This window comes from Lissotriton vulgaris, chromosome 9, assembly GCF_964263255.1.
Source record: "Lissotriton vulgaris chromosome 9, aLisVul1.2, whole genome shotgun sequence".
Taxonomy (NCBI): domain Eukaryota; kingdom Metazoa; phylum Chordata; class Amphibia; order Caudata; family Salamandridae; genus Lissotriton; species Lissotriton vulgaris.
This window is the reverse complement of record NC_141697.1, coordinates 862949584-862972212: the sequence shown is the minus strand read 5'-3', so window position 1 is coordinate 862972212 and position 22629 is coordinate 862949584. Positions and strand designations below refer to the sequence as shown.

The following is a 22629-nucleotide window of genomic DNA, read 5'->3' as shown; positions in this document are numbered from 1 at the left end:
TGACATGTTACCTTAACGCTTTTAGACTCATTGTTCAGAAAGCAATGAGTAATTTTTGTCTCAAACGTTGAGGACATGAATACAAGGCTCCTCCTGTACACAGGTGTGCATTTGTTGCATTCCTGGACAGCAAGGATGGGGTTAAGCAGGGCTCAGAAGAGAAAGGGACTCTTAAGGAGAATCTGATCTGACTCACGGAAACCCACCAGGACTCCTCCACATTCATGTCAGCCAGCTAGCTGCTCAAAAATAGGCATTATGTATTCAAGTGTTCTGCAAAGGATAACTTTTGAACTGTCCAGCTTGGCTAACTCTTCTACTCAAAACAAACTTGAGAGAGGTCTTGACAGTAAAAGGCAAAATTATATTTTCATTCGGGAAGTGAACAAAAAGCACTAACCCACTGAGCTGTCCATATAAATTATTGTTCTTTGATATGCATGGTACACGTTCTTTGCATCAGGCGTATTAACCCTCTGCACTACCTTAAATGCGTCAAAACAGCTATTAGACAAAGTCCCTCCCATCTCTCTCTTCAGGTACATTGATCACCAGAGTTCTCTTGACACTTTTATTGTTGCCCGGAACCTGCTGAATATACAAGGAACTTTGCACTGTTTAAAAAAACTACTGCACTGCTACTAAACCGGACCCCACTAACTAAATCGACCCCCTATCCTTCCGGACACCCTGGGCAACGTCTGATGTCCAGTATGGCCAGTCCAGCCCAGTTACTGTAAAGTCTTTTTCAATGCACTATTGTAGATATGTATGCCTATTTGATATAAACATCACGGATCACTGTTAGTGTAAGACAAAGATTATTTCTGAATATCCTTTGAATTGGGTTCCTGCTTGAATGATACACTTGAGCAGTTTTGTACAAAGCTTCCTGCACAACATATCATCACAAGAAGGCCTCTCGGTAGACCTCTGAGGTAATCACATTAATGTTATTCCTAAGGACCCTCACACAGGACCACTTAACTTTTTGACCTTCCTGTACAATTCCTGCCTATGCTTTACTATGCAAAACAGAGAAGTCATAATACTATCCCAATTTCTACCATTCATCTCTCATATACAAAGGGAGCAACCATTGACAAAACTAACCTGCTATTTAGCTATTGATGCCGATTCTGGTTGGTGCTTGACATTTTCTAAGCAAAAACTGAGAAGTATCAGCAATGGTTAATTTATCTTTATGCATTAAATAATATGAAGTTTCTAAATCTTTTGTTAATTTCACAAAAAATAACTATTTTTTAGAGGTCCCAATAAAATATGGGTTTAATCATCAATGAATTAATGACAGCCACAAACTACAGATCCAGCTTTCCCATTATTTACTTCGAACTTTGGAACATTAAATACATTTCTGCCATCTGTATGGTGCACCTTCTTTGCAGAAGGCATATTACTCCTGTGCGTTACATTAGATGAGTCAGAACACGAAACTGCCAGCGAACAAATCTCCAATCTATCTCCAGCAGGAAGATAAACAATCAGAGATATCAGTCTTAACACTTTTATAGTTGCAGAATAACTACTGGGTTTACAAGAAACTCTGCAGTGAGGTATGTTTTTTTAAGAGATAGTCATTTTGCTGCACAGTTCTGCTGGTTAGATAGAGCCTAGAGCCAGCGCAAATGCGCTGCTCTGCAAGGCTTATTGTACAGGAGTACGGAGTAGAAGCTCTAGAGTACGGAGTAGAAGCTCCACCCACTATCCGCCCATATTCGCCATTGGCTTATGTCATTGTCCGTCCTAAATGCTGGCTTCAGATTGTCGATAGGCTTGTTAGTCCCTCCTTAGTACTGCCTCCTCTCCATTTGTCACCTCCCATGGCGACTGGCCCCTTTACTTCAAGTATTACATGGTAGGTGTTAATTTAGACTGGGAGCACTATTTTTGTTAATGAGGTTCTCCTACTCCACTCAGGACGTGCTTTGCTGCATTCTTTACCCTGCCCGCACCTCCCTCCCTCCCGTTGTCCGTGCTTTTCGCTCCCCCCTCTCTCCCGTTGTCTGTGCCTTTCACTCCTCCCTCCCTCCCGTTGTCCATGCATTGTCCATGGCTTTTACTCCCCCCTGCCCTCCCTCCCGTTGTCCGTGTGTGTTACCCATGCCTTTCACTTCCCCCGCACTCCCTCCCATTGTCTGTGCCTTTCACTCCCCCGCCCCTCCCGTTGTCAGTGCCTTTCACTCCCCCGCCCTACTTCCCATTGTCCGTGCCTTTCACTCCCCCGCCCCCTCCCTTTGTCAGTGCCTTTCACTCACCCGTCCCCCTCCCATTGTCCATGCCTTTAACTCCCTGCCCCCTCCCGTTGTCAGTGCCTTTCACTCCCCCTTCCCCCTCCCATTGTCTGTACCTTTCACTCCCCCGCCCTCCCTCCCATTGTCCGTGCCTTTCACTCCCCCACCCCTCCCGTTGTCAGTGCCCTTCACTCCCCTTACCCCCTCCAATTGTCTGTACCTTTCACTCACCCGCCCCTTCCTGTTGTCAGTGCCTTTCACTCCCCCGCCCTCCCTCCCACTGTCAGTGCCTTTCACTCCCCCGCCCCCTTCCGTTGTCAGTGCCTTTCACTCCCCGGCCCTCCCGCCCATTGTCCGTGCCTTTCACTCCCCTGCCCCCTCCCGATGTCAGTGCCTTTCACTCCCCCTCCCCCTCCCGTTGTCTGTGTCTTTCACTTCCTCAACCCCAGTTGTCCATGCCTTTCATTCCCCCCGCCCCCTCCCATTGTCCGTGATGCCTCTCCCCTCCCATTGTCCGTGATGCCTCTCCCCTCCTGTTGTTCGTGATGCCTTCCCCCCTCCTATTCTCACTGATGCCTCCCATTTGTAATGCAATAGGCCTCACGTAAATACGAGACCTATTGCAGTCCAAATGCTTGTATTAAAGAGTTTGCATCCTGTTTACACGTGGCTATGCCCTGCTCACAGCGGCAGACACACAACCAGAGGGCTTTAATGCACATTACATGGTCACCAGTTACTTTATTTAAGGGCATATTTCTTTGTAACAAAGACATGTGGGCATTAAATGGTTTCAAGGTCGTTTGATCTTTTGTTTATGAACTTAAAAATTAACTCTTATTAAGGAGTGTATACTGCCGTAAACTTCAATGACTTACACCCTTTTTGAGAAATTGTGTGTAGCTGTGCAAGCATCACTTTATATTTAGCATGGAGCACATTAGAACGGTTTTGTACAAATTCAGTTCGATAAGAAATGTTCTATTTTTTTCACAGGCCGCTTTGAATTCATAGTACAAAACAGAAAACAGCCATTTGAGTCTTGGCGTCGCTTTCACATATAGTGATCTGGGGCAGTTCACAGTCCTTAGGGTCCATTAACTTTGTCGACTTCAGAATTCTTTATTGCACAAGAGAACATCTTTGAGATTAAAATGCCAAGCAGCCTGGCTGCTACATTCTTGCAACAGAATTTTGTTTCAGTCTTCTCACCTTGAGTCGGTAACTCTGTGATCTATTGGAACACGAATGTACTGTGTGATCTTGTGTAAACATGAAAGAAATTAACATTTTAAATGATTTTTAAAAGAAGTGCATTTATTTGTTTGTTTTCCGTATCTGCTTTGCGTTTTCTGATCCTGGTATGTTTGTGGTCTACACAAATTCTTGGGAGGGCTTTAAACAAGCATTTGCAAAGCAATAGGTCTCGCATTTGCGAGACTTTGAGCTACTGGCATTGTAAATGACAACCTTTTATCTATGTGTTGGTTTTGAAAATAGAGAAATAAAAGGCATTGTCATTTACAATGCCAATATCTTAAAATGTCGCAAATGCAAGACTTATTGTATTGCAAATGCTTGTTTTGTTACTGGGGGCTGGTTTTGCAGCACTGCCGCAAAACCTGTCCCCAGTTACAAAACCAGCCTCCCACCCCTCCAGTCTCTTGTCCCATGCCCGGTATGGCCAGTCTGACCTTGGTGCCGTGCCTATTTATTTTCACAGCCTGACCCTGGATGGGGTCTGAAAGGGGCTCTGGTGTTGGGGGTCACAGAAATTGTGCTGCTTATATGCATTTTTTTTTTTTTTAAAAGGTCAACAGTATTTTATAAAAGACCACATCCCTGAACACTGACAGAGCAGCCGTACACCTTAAATCTAATAACATAAGACACATTAAATAAAATACCATAAGGAAAAAAGGTGAGTAAGACATTAAACGTTTGTAAAAAAAAAATGCACCAAGGTATTCTTTAATGTTCCCAACTTACATGATGATTATTTACGAGTGAGTGTGGAGTTCAGAGGCAGTCCAGACCCCCCTGCCGAGAAAAGTGCTGAGCTGTAAAAGAGGGGTGGGGAACTCTGGGCAGGTATGCAGAATAATTTCCAGGAGAGGCTGGTGGGGCTGGTTCCGCTAAGGGCCTCTTCTACAGCGGCCCCCTTCCTCCTATTTTCCAGCTCTGGCTGGGTGGAGAGCAGATTTGCAGCCAGCCAGGGATTCCTCACTGAATCCCTTTTCTTCTTTTTCAGGAGGTGGTGTCCGTCAGTCTGGGTGAGCCCGTAAATAATGGGCATATTAGGTCAGGGCGGGTCACCAAACCTTCCTGATGTGACTATTGTTTTGGTCACAGTGAGGGCAGCCAGGTAGCGTCGCAGTAAATGAGCTGTAAATCACAGCACCATTAGAGCCATCAGATGTAGCAGTTTTCCCACTGACGGCCCTTTCAGTGTTGTTTTTCAGGCCCCAGTCCCCAGATACAGAGGGGAAGGGGGAGGAGGTCATGGGCACTGCTGAGGCCCTCCTCGATATGCATAAACAGGGGACACAGCTGAATGATTGAGCATCATTTTAATATGACCCATTCCTGAGACGCTTTTTTAATAAAAAGAAGTAGGGGAACGAACTGTAACAAATTAAAAAAGTAGGGGCACGCCGTGCCCTTCCGATCCCGCCCACTTCTAACACTGGTGTAGATTGACGGGATAGTACGAGGCTGCACACTTTTGTACAACCCTCTGCACGAAGGGCACTTTACGATCACGTAATAAGCACATACTTACGCCCAAATAGGTTGCAGCATGCTAATTGTGTTCTATCACCACAACTGCGAGTCTTTTAATAACACATCGTTTCGCCGAGGTACACAATTAGGTGATAATGCATGCAGCTCACTAAATAGAAACATTAAGTGCCAAGACTAAAGGCATTTCTCTTTTCTTTTTACAACTATATCTCCAGCACGCTAATACGTGGAGGGGAACGGAAAAAAACTGATTAAAATGACAAGTTAAGGATGTTATAAAAAACGGAACTCCTGAGCATCATGCAAACCCGACCCGGTATGTTGTGAGCCAATTACTATAAACACTTATACCGCAATGAGTAGGAAGATTTATCTTACAGTACTGTTATTTTCATTCATACAGGCTATAAATAATTGCAACTCAGCGCACCACGAGAACCAGACCTGGTATGTGAGGAGCCAAGTGTAAGAATTTTTTAAGGGCTAATAGCAGAAAGCACAGATTTACATTATTATTATTCTCATTCCCACAGGCAATAGATGTCCTACCTGACCACAGCCCCGCCCTGATGATGACCTTACTATAAATACATCATCTTGGTCCCCCTTTAATGAAGGTCGAAACACGTTGGCTCTTATTATCAAGAGGTTCAGAGCAAACAAGGACAATAACACACCAAACAACAGGTATCTTGAGCTGGAGTGTACAAGCCCGAGAGGAGAAATTGAAAACAGTCTCTGACCTCTGCAGGACCTTGTTGTCATGTGCTTATCTAGGTTCCTGATCGATACTGTGACCTTATGCCCCTATTCGGCTATAAAGCCCTTTATTCCCTATATTGGCATAACCGTTCAAGTGCGATTTTCTGAAAAGTCATCTCTGGCCTCACACGAGCAGAGCCACAGAGCCACATTCCAGCATGACTTTCTGCTACTTCCTTTGCGACCAATTAGTGCAATGACAGAGCAGCAGTCACTATCTGATATTCCTAGATAACACTCCGAGTTCTTCAACAAGATAAAAACTTAGCAAACCTGGAAATCCCCGCTTGCTATGTTTTGATTAGTAATAGAACTCTAATGAGCAACTGATAACTATCACTTCCTAGTGACATCTTTAATTGACGTCTTATGTCCAGCAAACTTGCGTCAAACCCGGCACCTGTCAGGTATAAATATTACCAACGTTGCCTTAAGCAATGAGCGTTGCCTGTTGCTGATGCCAGCTGCCTGCATGACCAGTGTTGGTAAAAACTAGCACTCTGTCGCTGCAGCCTGCTATCCTGTGGTGGTGAAGCTACTGATTACCATTATCGCCGCTACAGCGCGAACTGTGGTTCAGTACGCTTGAGGAGCCGTGCAGCCGTCCTCTGCGAAGACATCCAGCCCAGCTGCCCGCGGACGCTGTCACCCCTCCTTCCTCGACGCGCTGAGAGAAGTCGCTGCCTTTCTCGTGCAGAGAAATCCAGTCCCGGCGCTTCCGGTTTACCCTCGCGGGTGACTGGGATATCGAGAGAGACCCCTGAAGGAGATACCAATCCTCCATCATTCTATTCAGAGGTATGGTGTTGACTAAACCCTTAGAAGAGAATTCTTGAAACAAACCTTGGCAAAACCAACTTAACTTAAGCTACTTACTTACTCCCCCTTCTCACGTGTTAGGCTTAGGTCAGGCACACCGGGGTAGGCTTAGTTAGAAGCACCAGTTGAGTATGTTAGCCTAATGTATATATGACTGTATATATGTTTTATTACTTTTAAACCATTGTATGGCTAAGAAACCATATCAATGCTTTTACAGTTCTATTTCGCAATTCTTATCTTACTGTACGTACTTTTTATAATAACAGTTATTGCAATTGTGGCAATACATTTCTCTTGTACGAGAAGAAAGACTGTTCAATAAATGTTACCCTTTATTGATACACGCCCGTCTCTCTATTCTCTACATATTGTGAAAGTAAACTGCACCAGACTGACTGAGTGAAATCTATGTCTATTGTTTCACACGACCCTAGAGATCGACTCTTGATCTGAGGAGCAAAGTTGTCATGTTGCACGGTTGTTGGAAAACTGAATCCCTTCTTGTCTGTGCCAAGGAAGCTGATCACTTCCTATGCAGAGAAGAAAGTTTCCAGTGACCTCTGAGCTAGTTGGTAACACAACCCAATTAAGTTTAGCATAGTCAGTGGAGGCCTGGAATATAGCCAGTTCCACGTCGATACTACTGTTTATGTTATTCCAATGCGCAGGGCCTAGTGGGAAACTAGGAACTACACTACATTGTGAATATATAAAATTGAGGACATAAAGGAATAAAGGTCCAAATACTAGACACAACTTAGTAGGACTAAAAAGTTCGGATGAGAAGTTTATTCTTTGAAAAATTGAAGGGATCATTACAATTGTGCTTGCTGTTGTTATATATGTTTTTTTATGTGTGAAGAAATCTAAGTGTGGTTAGTGATACAGCATATGTATGTATTGTAAATATAGTTTTTGTTAATTGTTTATGTCAGTTGCTTTTGAAAAAACATAGAGGGTATGTTTTAATATATTTTGTGGTAGGAACCTTCAATCTAAAAAACTGAAAGAGAAATAGAAAATCATTGGAGCCCAGAGTTAATAAAAAGGACTACTGTGGCAGAAGTAAAGTCTCATTTATGGTTTCAGAGGTATCTGCTTGTTTAAACATTAATTACTATTACCACCACAAGTTGCATGTCCATCCCAAAAGTAAAATGTATGGAACAAATCATGACCAACCATCATGATCTTGGCCTTGAAGGTAAAGGACATGGCAGTTTCCGGCCTCATAAATATATACCTGTGTGCATATGAAGACATATTCTGAAGAATGATGTTGGGTACACATGGAATTGAACACATGGTCTATCTAGGTAGTCCCTAGGTATTGTCATGTATCCGGTTAAATCTATGGCCAATCACCTATGTGAATGAGTGAGTGCAGTACATGTTTTTGGCCTCACAATTCTTCACTGTTATGGCATATACACAATGCCACACACATAGCAGCATAGATTGACTCTGTGCCAGGTAGCTGAAACTTAGACAAAGCTTGGCTAGCTACCTCCAATTCAACAGACATGTTTGGCACTTCTCCAAGTATGATACATGGGCATTCCTGGAACACTTTAACATAGATCACATAATGTAAGTAAAACAAGAGCATGTGGTCCTTTATATACCCAATAGTCAGTCCATACATTTTTGTATGGATTCTTAGCTAGATGTTCATCAATTCATGCTTACTCCACGTGATGAATGTGTGCATGCATGCTGTTGATCTCAGATATTTGAGTATGTTGTGATGTATCTTGCAGGTAATTGGCCAAATGTTTTCAATGGTGAAACATGCTGAGCTACAGTATGGGTACACAATAGTAGTAGGTTGAATATGAAATGGCCTGTGTGCTGACAACACAGTGCATCCATGCTTGTGGTACTTAACACATTGTCCTTGCTCCTCACAAATCACTACAAAGATATGAGAATCTGCGTATTATAGGGCATTGGGTATCTGAGGGCATGAATCAGGCATGTAACAGCTTTGGCATGTGTGGACTGGTGACATGTCCCACATGGAGCCATTCCTATTCAGCCTCCACCGGGGTAGGGATAATCACAGCTTGTGTGGACCAGCCACACAACATTGACCATACATTGCTGGAGTCACTAAAATCATTCACAATAACTGACCTTTGGGAGCATGTATCCTCTGAATTGAGTATCCTTTGTCACTGAATGTGGAACATTTAATGGTATCACATTACTGAATCTTTGAATCTCGTGGATCACAGCCTCTGTGTATGGCATATTCACTCTGTCTTCAAAGGCAGGGCTCCTGTTAGGACCAATGACTCTGTATATCTCCTCGTGTAGCTTCTCTGTTGAGAAATGCATAGAATGATTAACCAAGGCATTACAGCAAGAACATACTACACAGGTTTCTTGGAATATTGATAGTCTCAATTAGATTTGAAGGAGAACATCTATAAAAAATATGATATGAGTGTGATCCTGAATTATTAATAATCTTTTATTTTATTTGTAGTTGTAGGTGCACTGATAGTCACATGTTAAACATGCACATTTAGTATTTCATATTAATGTTAGCATGACTAGGCCTGCATTTCTTTAACGTGAAGTTGTCTTTTCTCATTTAGCTTGCAATTTTGTTTTCCCTCACAGCTACCTTCTTGTGGATTTATTATTAATGAATGTGACTGTAAAGATCAGCAGTGGTGTAGGAAAAGGTGCGGCTCAGAGTGTCTTCCAGGTAGGGCGTTTGGAGTCCAGTTTTGGCAAAAAGGCTGATATGTATACCTGTAACAAAGGTAAGGGTATCTTTGGGCTTTTGCAAGACTTTTACTCTAGTTGTGTGCATCTGTGCCAACAAGGCAAGTCTCTTGAGGTCACCCGGGCATCCAGCAAGGAAGAGGTGATTGCCTACTGTATGGAGACATGCGAAGCTCAGCAAGTTAGTCTTTCGCCACCTAAACTTTGAAGATACACCTCGCGCACTAGGGCGGCTCATTACTCCCCTAAAATCGATATAGCTCTGCCTTCTCTGCCTACTCAAGTCTCTCCACCTATCTCTGAAGTTCAAGTGTCAGCCAAGCAGACTAAGATTAAGGGTGTTAATACAGAGTCTGCTGTTGGAGTCAAATGAAGAGGGAGGGGTAGGGGCAAGAAAGCATCGACCTCAAAAGTTAAAATAACCCTCTCTTTAAAATCATTCGATAAGGTCTTGTCTTCATCTACAACCCGGGGCCCTAATAAGGATCGCTTTCTCTGTCCCAGCAGGCTGCAACCTGATATATTATTAGACTCCTTCCATCTTAAGTCTCCCAGCCTGTTAGCTACCTCTCAAAGCAATATGCAGTCAACGGACACCCCTGGTTCCCTGAATGGTTTAGCAGAGGCGGAGAGCTCTGGGAACTTTCTCTCTGCCATTCATCTTTCAGTCGGCATTTCAAATAGGTTTACTGCTTTAGCGGTTCACGATGTTCACAATAGTCAACAAGATCCTCTCCCTGAGTCTGCGAATCCAGTGACTTCGTCTGGGTCTTTGGCAGAAATCTTATTGGGTCTTTAGGACGAGATGGGGAACAGGTTCACAATTTCGGAGACAAACCAGGTAGCAATTCAAGCATCTTGTGTGGTGTTAGCACAGAATTTGGAGGAGGTTTCATTAAGAAATGGCGCATTGGAGCTGGAGATTCCAAGAATTAAGGAGGCACTCCATACCTCTACAACGGAAATGGCTAAACTTGCAAGCCAGAATAAGGAACTGAAGTAAGATGTTAAGCGTTTGGAGAACCACACAAGGAAGAACAATCTGAGACTGATTAATGGCCCTAAAGCGCTTGAAGTTGCATATATCAGGGGGTTTGTGATGACCCTGCTAAAAGAAACAGTGTTAAAAAACTCCCTGAACATAGATCTTGCTCAGGAAGTACAACAGGTGCACTGTGACCCGTTCAAAAGAAATCCAGCAAAGCAGAAGCCTAGGAACATTTTAGTTAACTTCCTCACATACACCGTCAAAGAGGCAATTTTATCATCGGCTTTAAAGGAAGGAATTATAACATCCAAATCCTTCTCTAATCCCTTCTCCTTTTCTATTAGAGCTGATGTATCCCACATTACTGCCACAAAACATTGGGAGTTGAGCAAAAGAATGGAGGATTTGAATAAGTTGGGGGCTAAGGCACAACTGAGGTTTCTTGCATCACTGCGCATTATGTGGAATAAACACATGTGTATGGATTGTTGATTTGAGGAGGTCCATGCTCTTATAGAGCTCTTATAGATGACACCCAATTCGGGTTTAGGCAGGGCCACGGTAAATAAACTGCCCTGATAAAGGCGACCAATGAGATCAGGGCAATTTTAGATCAAGGAGGGGCTGCGGTCCTTATACTCTTGGATCTATCCGCTGCCTTTGACACGGTCGATCATTCCACCCTGATCGACCGTGTCTCAACCTTAGGGATTAACCATTTAGCAAAGGACCTTCTTGCCTCTTTTCTTGCCAACCGCACCCAAACTGTAAAGCTGGGCACTTTTTATTCGCACATCTTTGCTCTTCCGTGTGGGGTGCCCCAGGGATCCTCGCTGAGTCCGACAATATTTAACATATATGTGTCGGACTTGGCGAGGGTCATCAAAGCACATGGGCTGAGTTTAACCACCTATGCCGACGACACCGAGCTAGTGTTGGCTGTGCATAAGGATGGGGCATATTGAAATGTTTGTTGGCCCGTGCACTCCTGGTTTCAATTCAAGTTCAATAATACTGTTCTACGTTCAAAGGGTGCTCCTATGGTATCGCCCTCCACCCTTGGGCAAATAGTCAAGGTATATGAAGTGTGATCCGTTAAAAACTGATAACATCCCTTAGGGCACTCCTGTCTTGGGCAAATCCTCCTCTAGTAATTGAAAGAAGACAAAACTGTTTTCCAAAGGTTTATTTTCTCCTTTTGTTTAGGTATAACATATTCTTTTCAAAATCAATAGCGTTTCCATTTTGGACATATATTTCATTCCATTTCATATATGGTTGGTTCGCTCCAATGCATTTCGGGCTGAGCCCTTCGTCTGGGAGCATCTAAACAAAACGACATATGGTATTCTAAGTATGACATTGTAATTACAAAACTCAATATAAGCCATACGTACTGCTTTAAATGTGCATTCTAAACATGAACATTCTAAACATTAATTGAAGTTCAAAAGCTGTAAGTGCAGGATTAAAAAAATCATACATTCAGTAAGAGTTAATCAGGGTAAATAAAAAGCGGCATGTGGTTGTTTAACCAGCGTGTAATTAAGAAAATTTCTCGTGCGTTATTGTAAGTGTAAAGTAGACGTTAAAGGAAGTGCTCTTAAAGGTAAATGTGATGATTCTACGAAGATCGTGAGCAAACAATTATAGTTAAACCAAAGTAACAAATACGCCGAGCGGCGCTAGAGTGAAGTTCAATAAGCGCTATCAACGCGCGCCAACCAAGCTATAAATCATCGAGCGGGTTTGCTTACTCATATATTCCATGGATAGCGGCATAAAGTTACGATGTCCTCAGTTCGCGGGAAAATCAACTACGGGTGAATATCGGGTCAGTTTTCATGCGGGGAATCAGGAAGTGAAATAGTCACGTGGGTATTTTAAAACATGGTAATAGAGGTAGGACTAAAGTAAACACTACCGATGTAAGTAAAATATCCTGCATATGTTTTCGGTACCGATACTATTATGAAATCGAAATCTAGCAGTATAAACATCATATCAACATCATGAAAATACAAATCAGACATTATGAAATGATAAACATCATCATTAAAGAATTACGGGCCACATGGAGTTTCAGAACAGAACACCCACAAACAGTGGGGTAAATTATAAGTAACATGCAAACTCAATCCGTTCGTTGAGTCCATTCGGTTTGACTGAATTAAGTTTGTAAATCCAATAATTTTCTCGTTGCAATAAAGTTTTATTATTGTCTTTTCCTTCCGTTTTATCTATGGTTTCTAGCACCATGAATTTCAATTGGGAAATGTTATGATTCATTTCAATGAAATGGCTTGCCACAGATGATTTCAAGTTTTTAGTTCTGATATTGGACTTGTGCTCATTGAGGTGAGTCTTTAGTTTACGTTCAGTCTTCCCAATATATACCATACCACAGGGGCATTTTAATAAGTATATAAGATTGTTGGTATCACAAGTAGCCGTGACTCTCACTGGGATATCATAACCTTTCATTGGATGGGTGACTTTAGTTCCTGGAATAATAGTGGCAATTATTGCAATTATTGCATGGTCTTCTTTCTCGTGAAACCTGTTGCATTTGTTTAGATTGTTTAAGGATTTCTCCTACATTTCTTCCTCTAGTGTAGGCGGATAGAGGTTTGGATTTGAACATGTCTTGAAAGTCTGGTTCCACTTGTAGTATTGGCCAATGTTTTAGTATAATGTTTTTGTACAACAAACTCACATTGGAGAATTTTGATACAATGACCATCCGATCATCTGCAATTTTGTTTTGAGGTGGTTTTAGCAGATCCGTTCGTTGAATTTCATCTACTTGATTTCTTGCTGTGATTAGTATCTGTTCTGGGTACCCTCTTTCTCTGAATCGGTCAAGCATTTCCTCCATTCTTATTTCTGCTACATCAGGTTCAGATGCAATGCGTTTCACCTGAAGTAATTGCGATTTGGGCAAGTGTCTTTTCAAGGAAGTTTGATGAAAACTGGTGTAGTGTAGGAGATTATTCCGATCTGTCTGTTTCCGAAAGATGTCCGTAGTAAATTGGTTATTTTTTTGCGAAATAACAGTATCCAAAAATGTGATGGTTTCTGAATTGATCACCCAGGTAAATTGAATTCGTTGGTTGACTGAATTTAGATTTGGCAAAGCTTGTTCTAAACTTTCTTTGGTGTCTTTCCATAGAAAAAACAAGTTGTCGATGTAACGCGCACACATTTTTAAATGTCTTTTCCATATTGGGTTAGTCCAAATGTGGATTTGTTCGAACTCACCCATGAAGGTGTTGGCGTATATTGGAGCTGCGCTGTTTCCCATACTGGTGCCCACGAGCTGCAGAAACCAATCATTCTCATATTTAAAATAACTATGATATAGTGTAAACATGGTTAATTCCATTAGAAACACTTTCATTGATTCTTCTACTTCCAATTTGAGAATTGCTTGTTCAATAGCCTCAATGCCCTCCTGGTGTGGGATTGAAGTATATAGGGAAGATACGTCTGCTGTGCATAACCATAACTTTTCATTAGGGTCTATTTTGATATTCTGTAGTTTGCGCAAAAAGTCTGTAGTATCTCGGATATAGCTGGTAAGAGATTGTACCATCGGCTGGAGATGGCGATCCAAAAATTGGACTACAGGTTGGTGGATACTTCCACAAGTCGAAACTATCGGTCGTATGGGTGGGTCCATCAAATTTTTGTGTATCTTGGGAGCTGTGTATATCACTGGACTTTTTGGATTACTCTTTATTAGAAAGTTCCTCGTTCTCTGATTGATGGTACCAAGAGTAAATGCCTTATCTACAAGAAATTGTAGATAAGGCATTTACTCTTGGTACCATCAATCGGAGAACGAGGAACTTTCTAATAAAGAGTAATCCAAAAAGTCCAGTGATATACGCAGCTCCCAAGATACACAAAAATGTGATGGACCCACCGATACGACCGATAGTTTCGACTTGTGGAAGTATCCACCAACCTGTAGGCCAATGTTTGCATCGCCATTCTCCAGCCGATGGTACAATCGCTTACCAGCTATATCCGAGGTACTACAGACTTTTTGCGCAAACTACAGAATATCAAAATAGACCCTAATGAAAAGTTATGGTTATGCACAGCAGACGTATCTTCCCTATATACTTCAATCCCACACCAGGATGGCATCGAGGCTATTGGACAAGCAATTCTCAAATTGGAACTAGAAGAATCAATGAAAGTGTTTCTGATGGAATTAACTATGTTTACACTATATCATAGTTATTTAAAATATGAGAATGATTGGTTTCTGCAACTCGTGGGCACCAGTATGGGAAACAGCGCAGCTCCAATATACGCCAACACCTTCATGGGTGAGTTCGAACAAATCCACATTTGGACTAACCCAATATGAAAAAAGACATTTAAAAATGTATGCGCGTTACATCGACGACTTGTTTTTTCTATGGAAAGACACCAAAGAAAGTTTAGAACAAGCTTTGACAAATCTAAATTCAGTCAACCAACGAATTCAATTTACCTGGGTGATCAATTCAGAAACCATCACATTTATGGATACTGTTATTTCGCTAAAAAATAACCAATTTACTACGGACATCTTTCGGAAACCGACAGATCGGAATAATCTCCTACACTACACCAGTTTTCATCAAACTTCCTTGAAAAGACACTTGCCCAAATCGCAATTACTTCGGGTAAAACGCATTTCATCTGAACCTGATGTAGCAGAAATAAGAATGGAGGAAATGCTTGACCGATTCAGAGAAAGAGGGTACCCTGAACAGATACTAATCACAGCAAGAAATCAAGTAGATGAAATTCAACGAACGGATCTGCTAAAACCACCTCAAAACAAAATTGCAGATGATCGGATGGTCATTGTATCAAAATTCTCCAATGTGAGTTTGTTGTACAAAAACATTATACTAAAACATTGGCCAATACTACAAGTGGAACCAGACTTTCAAGACATGTTCAAATCCAAACCTCTATTCGCCTACACTAGAGGAAGAAATGTAGGAGAAATCCTTACACAATCTAAACAAATGCAACAGGTTTCACGAGGAACAAGACCATGCAATAATTGCAATAATTGCCACAACATTATTCCAGGAACTAAAGTCCCCCATCCAATGAAAGGTTATGATATCCCAGTAAGAGTCATGGCTACTTGTGATACCAACAATCTTATATACTTATTAAAATGCCCCTGTGGTATGGTATATATTGGGAAGACTGAACATAAACTAAAGACTCGCCTCAATGAGCACAAGTCCAATATCAGAACTAAAAACTTGAAATCATCTGTGGCAAGCCATTTCAGTGAAATGAATCATAACATTTCCCAATTGATATTCATGGTGCTAGAAACCATAGATAAAACGGAAGGAAAAGACAATAATAGAACTTTATTGCAACGCGAAAATTATTGGATTTACAAACTTAATTCGGTCAAACCGAATGGACTAAACGAACGGATTGAGTTTGCATGTTACTTATAATTTACCCCACTGTTTGTGGGTGTTCTGTTCTGAAACTCCATTTGGCCCGTAATTCTTTAATGATGATGTTTATCATTTCATAATGTCTGATTTGTATTTTCATGATGTTGATATGATGTTTATACTGCTAGATTTCGATTTCATAATAGTATCGGTACCGAGAACATATGCAGGATATTTTACTTACATCGGTAGTGTTTACTTTAGTCCTACCTCTATTACCATGTTTTAAAATACCCACGTGACTATTTCACTTCCTGATTCCCCGCATGAAAACTGACCCGATATTCACCCGTAGTTGATTTTCCCACGAACTGAGGACATCGTATCTTTATGCCGCTATCCATGGAATATATGAGTAAGCAAACCCGCTGGATGATTTATAGCTTGGTTGGCGCGCGTTGATAGCGCCTATTGAACTTCACTCTAGCGCCGCTCAACGTATTTGTTACTTTGGTTTAACTATAATTGTTTGCTCACGATCTTCGTAGAATCATCACATTTACCTTTAAGGGCACTTCCTTTAACGTCTACTTTACACTTACAATAACGCACGAGAAATTTTCTTAATTACACGCTGGTTAAACAACCACATGCCGCTTTTTATTTACCCTGATTAACTCTTACTGAATGTATGATTTTTTTAATCCTGCACTTACAGCTTTTGAACTTCACTTCATGTTTAGAATGTTCATGTTTAGAATGCACATTTAAAGCAGTACGTATGGCTTATATTGAGTTTTGTAGTTACAATGTCATACTTAGAATACCATATGTCGTTTTGTTTAGATGCTCCCAGACGAAGGGCTCAGCCCGAAATGCATTGGAGCGAACCAACCATATATGAAATGGAATGAATTATATGTCCAAAATGGAAACGCTATTGATTTTGAAAAGAATATGTTATACCTAAACAAAAGGAGAAAATAAACATTTGGAAAACAGTTTTGTCTTCTTTCAATTACTAGAGGAGGATTTGCCCAAGACAAGAGTGCCCTAAGGGATGTTATCAGTTTTTAACGGATCACACTTCATAAGGATGGGGCACCAGTTCCATCCAGATTCCAGGAGGGTATGCTAGCTATCAGCTCCTGGATGTCGAGCAATTGTTTAAAATTAAACTCAGAGAAGACCGAGGTCATGACCTTTGGCAGCCTCTCCCCTGGATGGTCTTCCACCTGGTGGCCAAACAAAATGGGTCCCCTACCAGAACCTGTTGCCAAGGTCAGAAACCTCAGAGTTATGTTCGACAATAAACTCCTGTTTCACCATCATGTAAACACAGTGGTTTCCTCATCCTTTCATACCTTAAGAAAAATCAAGAAGCTACTTCCATATCTCCCAGCATCTGCAAGAAAAACCCTCATCACTACCCTCATCTTCTCCAAGATGGATTACTGTAACGCCCTCTTCCTCAATGCTCAAGAAAAGGTCCTGAATAAGCTCCAATCGATCCAAAATGCGCCAGCCAGAGTCCTACTCGGCATCCCCAAATACAATTCCATCACCGCGGCCATACGTCATCTTCATTGGCTGCGTGTCAGAAGCCGTATTAAATTCAAAGCGCTCTGTATAGCTTACAAAGCCATTCACAACTTAGGACCTCGGTTCCTAAAGAATGCTTTCCTCATTTATACCCCCAGCAGACCCCTCCGCTCATCCTCAACCTGCCTTTTACCAATCCCACGGACAAAAACCTCTTCTTGGGGAGACAGACGTTTCCTAGTCGCCACCCCTTGGCTTTGGAACACTCTTCCTCTCTCCATCAAAACTAGTCCCACTCTCACAGTCTTCAGGCAACAACTGAAAACCTGGCTTTTTAATCAATGATTCCTCTCTAGCGCCTTTTTGCCCGAATCATAATCTTATGCGCCGAGACACCTCAGGGTATTTGCACGCAATACAAATCACCTAAACATACACATAAACATAAACATAGATAAGATAAAAAACGAGGGTGGGTTATAAGAAGGTGAAGGTGGAAGTAAGGGGGGGCCCCTAGCCAGTGAGACTTGTGATCGAAATGTAAAAGTAAATCTTTTTTATTTTTTATTAAATGCCCGAGGGACGAATAGGCTCCAGCCTAACAGAAGGGAGGGTTTCTCAAGGGGGGGGGTTCACAGGGGGCTTGAGGGGGAGGTGGTGGGTTTCACGGGGTGTGGAGCAGTGGGAAAAAATCTAAACAAATGTCCTCAATCACACCTTTATAATTGTCCGTTTGTTCTGGGTCTCATCCTCAGATGGCAGGAATTCTCCCATTGAGAAGCGAGGTAAAGTTTATCTCATGGAATGTTAACGGGTTGAGATGCCCCCATAGACAAAGATTGGTGATGAAATACTTAGAGCTAGCCCAACCCAAATTTGCCTTATTCAGGAGACGCATTTACGTTATTATTATTATTTATTATTATTATTATTATTATTATTATTATTATTATTATTATTATTATTAATATTATTATTATTACTTAGTTTTATAACGCGCCTGGTTACCCTTGGGCATCCCCGCGCTCTTCCAGAAAGAGGCACCATAACAAAAGATAGCGGCATTAGGCAGGGAACAGGTGAGTCTTTAAAAGTTTTCGGAAACGTAAAGTACTCGTTTCAGAGCAAAGGAATAATGGAAGGGAGTTCCACAGAGTTGCAACGTTTATGGAAAATATTCTGCCGCCAGTCCTGGCCTTCCTCACTCTCGCAACTTGCAGCAGATGTTGGTGAACCAAGCGCAAGGTACAAGGGGCCTTGTAGGGTTGAACCATCTCCCGTAGGATAGGTGGCCCTTTGCCCTGCAGGATTTTGTGGGCCATGCAAAGTGCTTTAAAATTCACCCTCTCTCTGACAGGAAGCCAGTGAAGCGCCTTAAGCGCCGGGCGGGCAGATTGACGCCTAGGAAGATCCGTCAAGAGCCTAGCAGCAGCATTTTGTACTTGCTGCAGTTTGTTTAGGGTTGTTTCTGGGGCCCCCAGAAACAGCGCGTTGCTGAAATCCAGCCGTGAGATGATGAGTCCCTGGATTAGCAGTCTCCTCGAGGACATCGGGAGAAGAGGTAAGATCTTCCGGGCCGCCCGAAGCAGACCAAAGCACACGCCTGCTGTTTTTTTAGCGTGTGTCCTAAAAGAAAGGTCCTGCTCCAGCCACACCCCCAAGCTCTTAATCTGCTGTTTGGGGGTGGGTGCCACTCCCAGGCAGCTGGGCCAGCTGCTCGGTGAGAGGGAGGGAGGGGAGTTCCCCAGCATCATCAGTTCGGTTTTCGAACCGTTAAGTTTGAGTGCTGAGCTGCACATCCACGTAAAGATCTGAGATAAACAGGTGTGCAGCCGGTCGGGTTGGTTTGCCGACTGGGGGAGCCCTACCACCAGCTGGGTATCATCAGCGTAGCTGATGATCTTGATACCCAGTGGCAGCACCACACTCTCCAGTGGGGCCATATAAATGTTGAACAATGTAGGGCTCAACGATGAGCCCTGTGGCACCCCACACTGGAGAGGGACAGATGTTGATTTCTCCTGGCCTTCCCAAACCTCAAACGTCCGGCCCTCCAGAAATGATGCGAACCATTTCAGGGCCATCCCAGAGACCCCCACCCCCGCTAGCCGTTGGAGTAACACCTGGTGGTCTACGGTGTCAAATGCCGCACTAAGGTCCAGGAGGATCACTGCCACCGATCCCCCTGAATCCAAAATGCTCCTGGCATTCTCCACGACTGCGAGCAGGGCAGTGTCCGTCCCCTGACTAGGGCGAAAACCCGTTTGGGAATCACCCAGGAAGAAATTGGATTCCAAAAAACCCGATAGGCGCCTGTTTACGAGTTTCTCCGCCACCTTGCTAATTCCAGGGAGCAGAGAGATGGGCCTAAAATTAGCAAGGTCAGCGGGGTCCAGGCTAGGCTTCTTCAAGAGGGCCTTAACCACCGCTCCCTTCCAGCTGGGGGGCACCACTCCTTTGGAGAAAGAAAGATTTATAAGGTCAGTCACAGGGCCGCCGATGGTAGAGGCGACCTGCTTCAGGTATTTCATCGGTACAGGGTCTCTCGGTGACCCACTCTTCACAGTCGCCAGAACCCCGAGAGCTTCCTCCACCATAACTAGACCAAAGGAATCCAGCTCCACTGCCCGCGGCCCGGGACAAGGCCCTAGGCTGCCACCCAAGTGTGTCTCCTGGGCTAGCTGAGGAAGAGATGCCAAGATATTTTCAACTTTGGTCTTGAAGAAAGAATCAAGTTCGAAACATTTCTCACGTGGGTTGTCGTGAGTAACCGGGGGTTCAGGAGTTTGCAGGAGTTCTCTGATAACCCTGAAGGATTCCTTCGAGGAGTTAGAAGAGAGACCTATTCTCTCCTCGAAAAACACAGCCTTCGCTGCCTTAATGGCAGATTTATAGGTACCGAGAGCCACCCGATATTCTGTGCGGCTGTTTTCACTCCAGTCCTTCCTCCAAATCCGCTCCATCCTTTTGCAGCCCTTCCTGAGTGTTCTCAGCTCTGGAGTATACCAGGGGGCTGATCCCACTCTTCTACCCCTGGTAAGTATTCTTTTCTTCGGGAGAATGGCATCGAGCGAATTAGTCAACCAGGTGCTAAGGTTCGCATCGGCTACCAGCGGATCAGACCCGAGGAGGGGCCGGGACGACTCCAAGTGTGTTGCCCAGGTGTCCACTGGAAGCCTAGACCAGGCTCTTTCAACCGTAAATACCCTGGGGGGTGATGCCACTGAGACGTCAAGCTGCCATTGGGCCGGGACCACAAAGTGGTCTGTCCAGGGCAGAGCCAGCGCGGGCAATACTTTGAGGCGATCCGAGTTTGAAAATATGGGATCAAGCAGATGTCCCTTCTCATGCGTTGCACCAGAGTTGGTCAAGTTGATCTCAAACGCCTTAAGGTCGAACTGCAGATCTGCACCCAGAGCGCAAGAGGGGTCATCAAAGTCAATGTTAAAGTCACCCAATGCCCCAAAGTTGGCAGTAGAGGAGGCAAGGAGCGTGACCGTTTCGAGAAAGGAGTTGATAAAATTGCCCATAGTCCCAGGGGGGCGGTAAATAAGAAGGCCAGCCAGGGACGCCGTAGGCGACAGACGTAGGGAGAATTGTCAGCTCTCGCAGTCGCTCAACCCTCCATCTTGAGCCTTACACACTAACGTATCCCTGTAGAGGATGGCGATTCCTCCGCCCCGACCCACAGGTCTGTCTAGATGAAATATGAGGAAGCCTGGTGATACAGTTATGCAGAGTGTTGTATCATATTTCATATCAGTTATGCAGAGTGTTGTATCATATTTCCCAAATATCCCTGGGTAAAATATTTTTGTTCCTCTGAGCAGACTGTTCATAGCAAGGGGTTGGTATACTGATAAAACAGGGGGCAGGATGATCCATTAAATACATTCAAACCGACCAAACAGGCAGGTGGATAGTGGCCATATTGGACTTTGGAGGTTCAGAGTTAGTATATGCTTCTTTTATGGCCCTAATACCGGTGATCCGATGAATATCTGTAAATTACAATCAAACTTGATCGAAGTAGATTCGCTCTTAATTATTTGAGGCAATTTTAACGTTCTTGTCGACCTCTAAAAGACAGATCAACACCTATGGACTATTTCTGGGATGCCTTTAAGGCAAACCTAAGGGGTCTGTTACATAGTCTCATTTGCACGAAGAATAGGGCAGAGGCTCGGGAGTTATGGACCCTGGAGGGGAATATTCTTCAATTAGAGGTGGAGAGGAATCAGCTCAATCAAGGGAGCTCGGAAAGGCTGTCACAAGTTCAGAGGGACTTGGAATGTGCTTACCAGGATTATAGGGGAATGTTAGATCAGAAGTGCAGTGCACAATGGTTGACCAATAATATGCAGAACTTTGAATATGGAGAGAAGGCGGTCCCTCTTGGTATGGAAAGCAAGAGTATATCGTGCAAAGAATAATATCAATGAATTAATAATTAATGAAAGTGGGGAGAAGTCAAGTAGCCTAGAGAACATGCAAGCCCGCCTTCTCTCTCTATTCTCGGTGCTATATAGGGAGGAGACGGTGCCTAACACAGAAACCCTTCAAACTTGGCTGAGAGAGAAATCCTTACCAACTCTAACAGATGAAAGCCGTGAAAACTTTGATGCTCCAATCACTGAGAATGAAATCAAAGTCCAAATAAGCACATGTAAAATTAATAAAGCAGCAGATACTGATGCGCTTCCCAGTGAGGTCTATAAACTCCTCCTAGATGAATTGGTCCCTATATTGGGTATTTTATTTAACTCGGAAGGCCAGGCGCCCAGTTCTTGGAAAGAAGCAACCATCATACTTATCTTGAAACCTAGGAAGGATCCCCTAAAAGCGGATTCCTATAGACCAATCTCCCTGCTGAATGCCGATTATAAGATCTTCATGAGTATTCTAGCAGGGAGATTGGTTAAGATGGCTCCACATCTCATAAATGTTGACCAAAAAGGGTTCATTCCCGGGAGATATATCCAGGAGCAGATGCACCAACTAATTGGTAATATTGACTTGGCTATAGTACGATCGGACCCCTTGGCGTTAGTGGCACTAGAAGTGGCCAAGGCGTTCAATAGGGTATGCTGGGTATATCTTTGGGAGGTACTTAGGTCGATGGGCTTTGGGCCTGTCTATATTCAGACTTTGATAAATTGCTACCAAGGAGCCTCAGCAAAAATCTTGTTAAACTGCTTGTTAACCTCTAGTTTTAACATCCAAAGAGGAACAAGACAGGGCTGTCCCATCTCTCCCCTGCTTTTTGATACTCATATAGAGCCCCTGGCACACGCAATAAGATCAGATGACCTTGTTTCTCCTTTCAAGTCCCAGCACTATTGTAGAA

At 43.2% G+C, this 22629-nt stretch overlaps 1 protein-coding gene across 1 annotated transcript in view; it reads right to left on the bottom strand.

Annotated features, from left to right (window-relative positions):
- LOC147692378 (cytochrome P450 2G1-like) overlaps positions 1 to 22629 on the bottom strand; it is an 847409-nt gene that overhangs the window by 127018 nt on the left and 697762 nt on the right. Inside the window, exon 7 of the mRNA XM_086938602.1 lies at positions 8721 to 8908. Coding sequence (XP_086794728.1) covers positions 8721 to 8908 — 188 coding nt within the window. The remainder of the gene's footprint in view (positions 1 to 8720; positions 8909 to 22629) is intronic.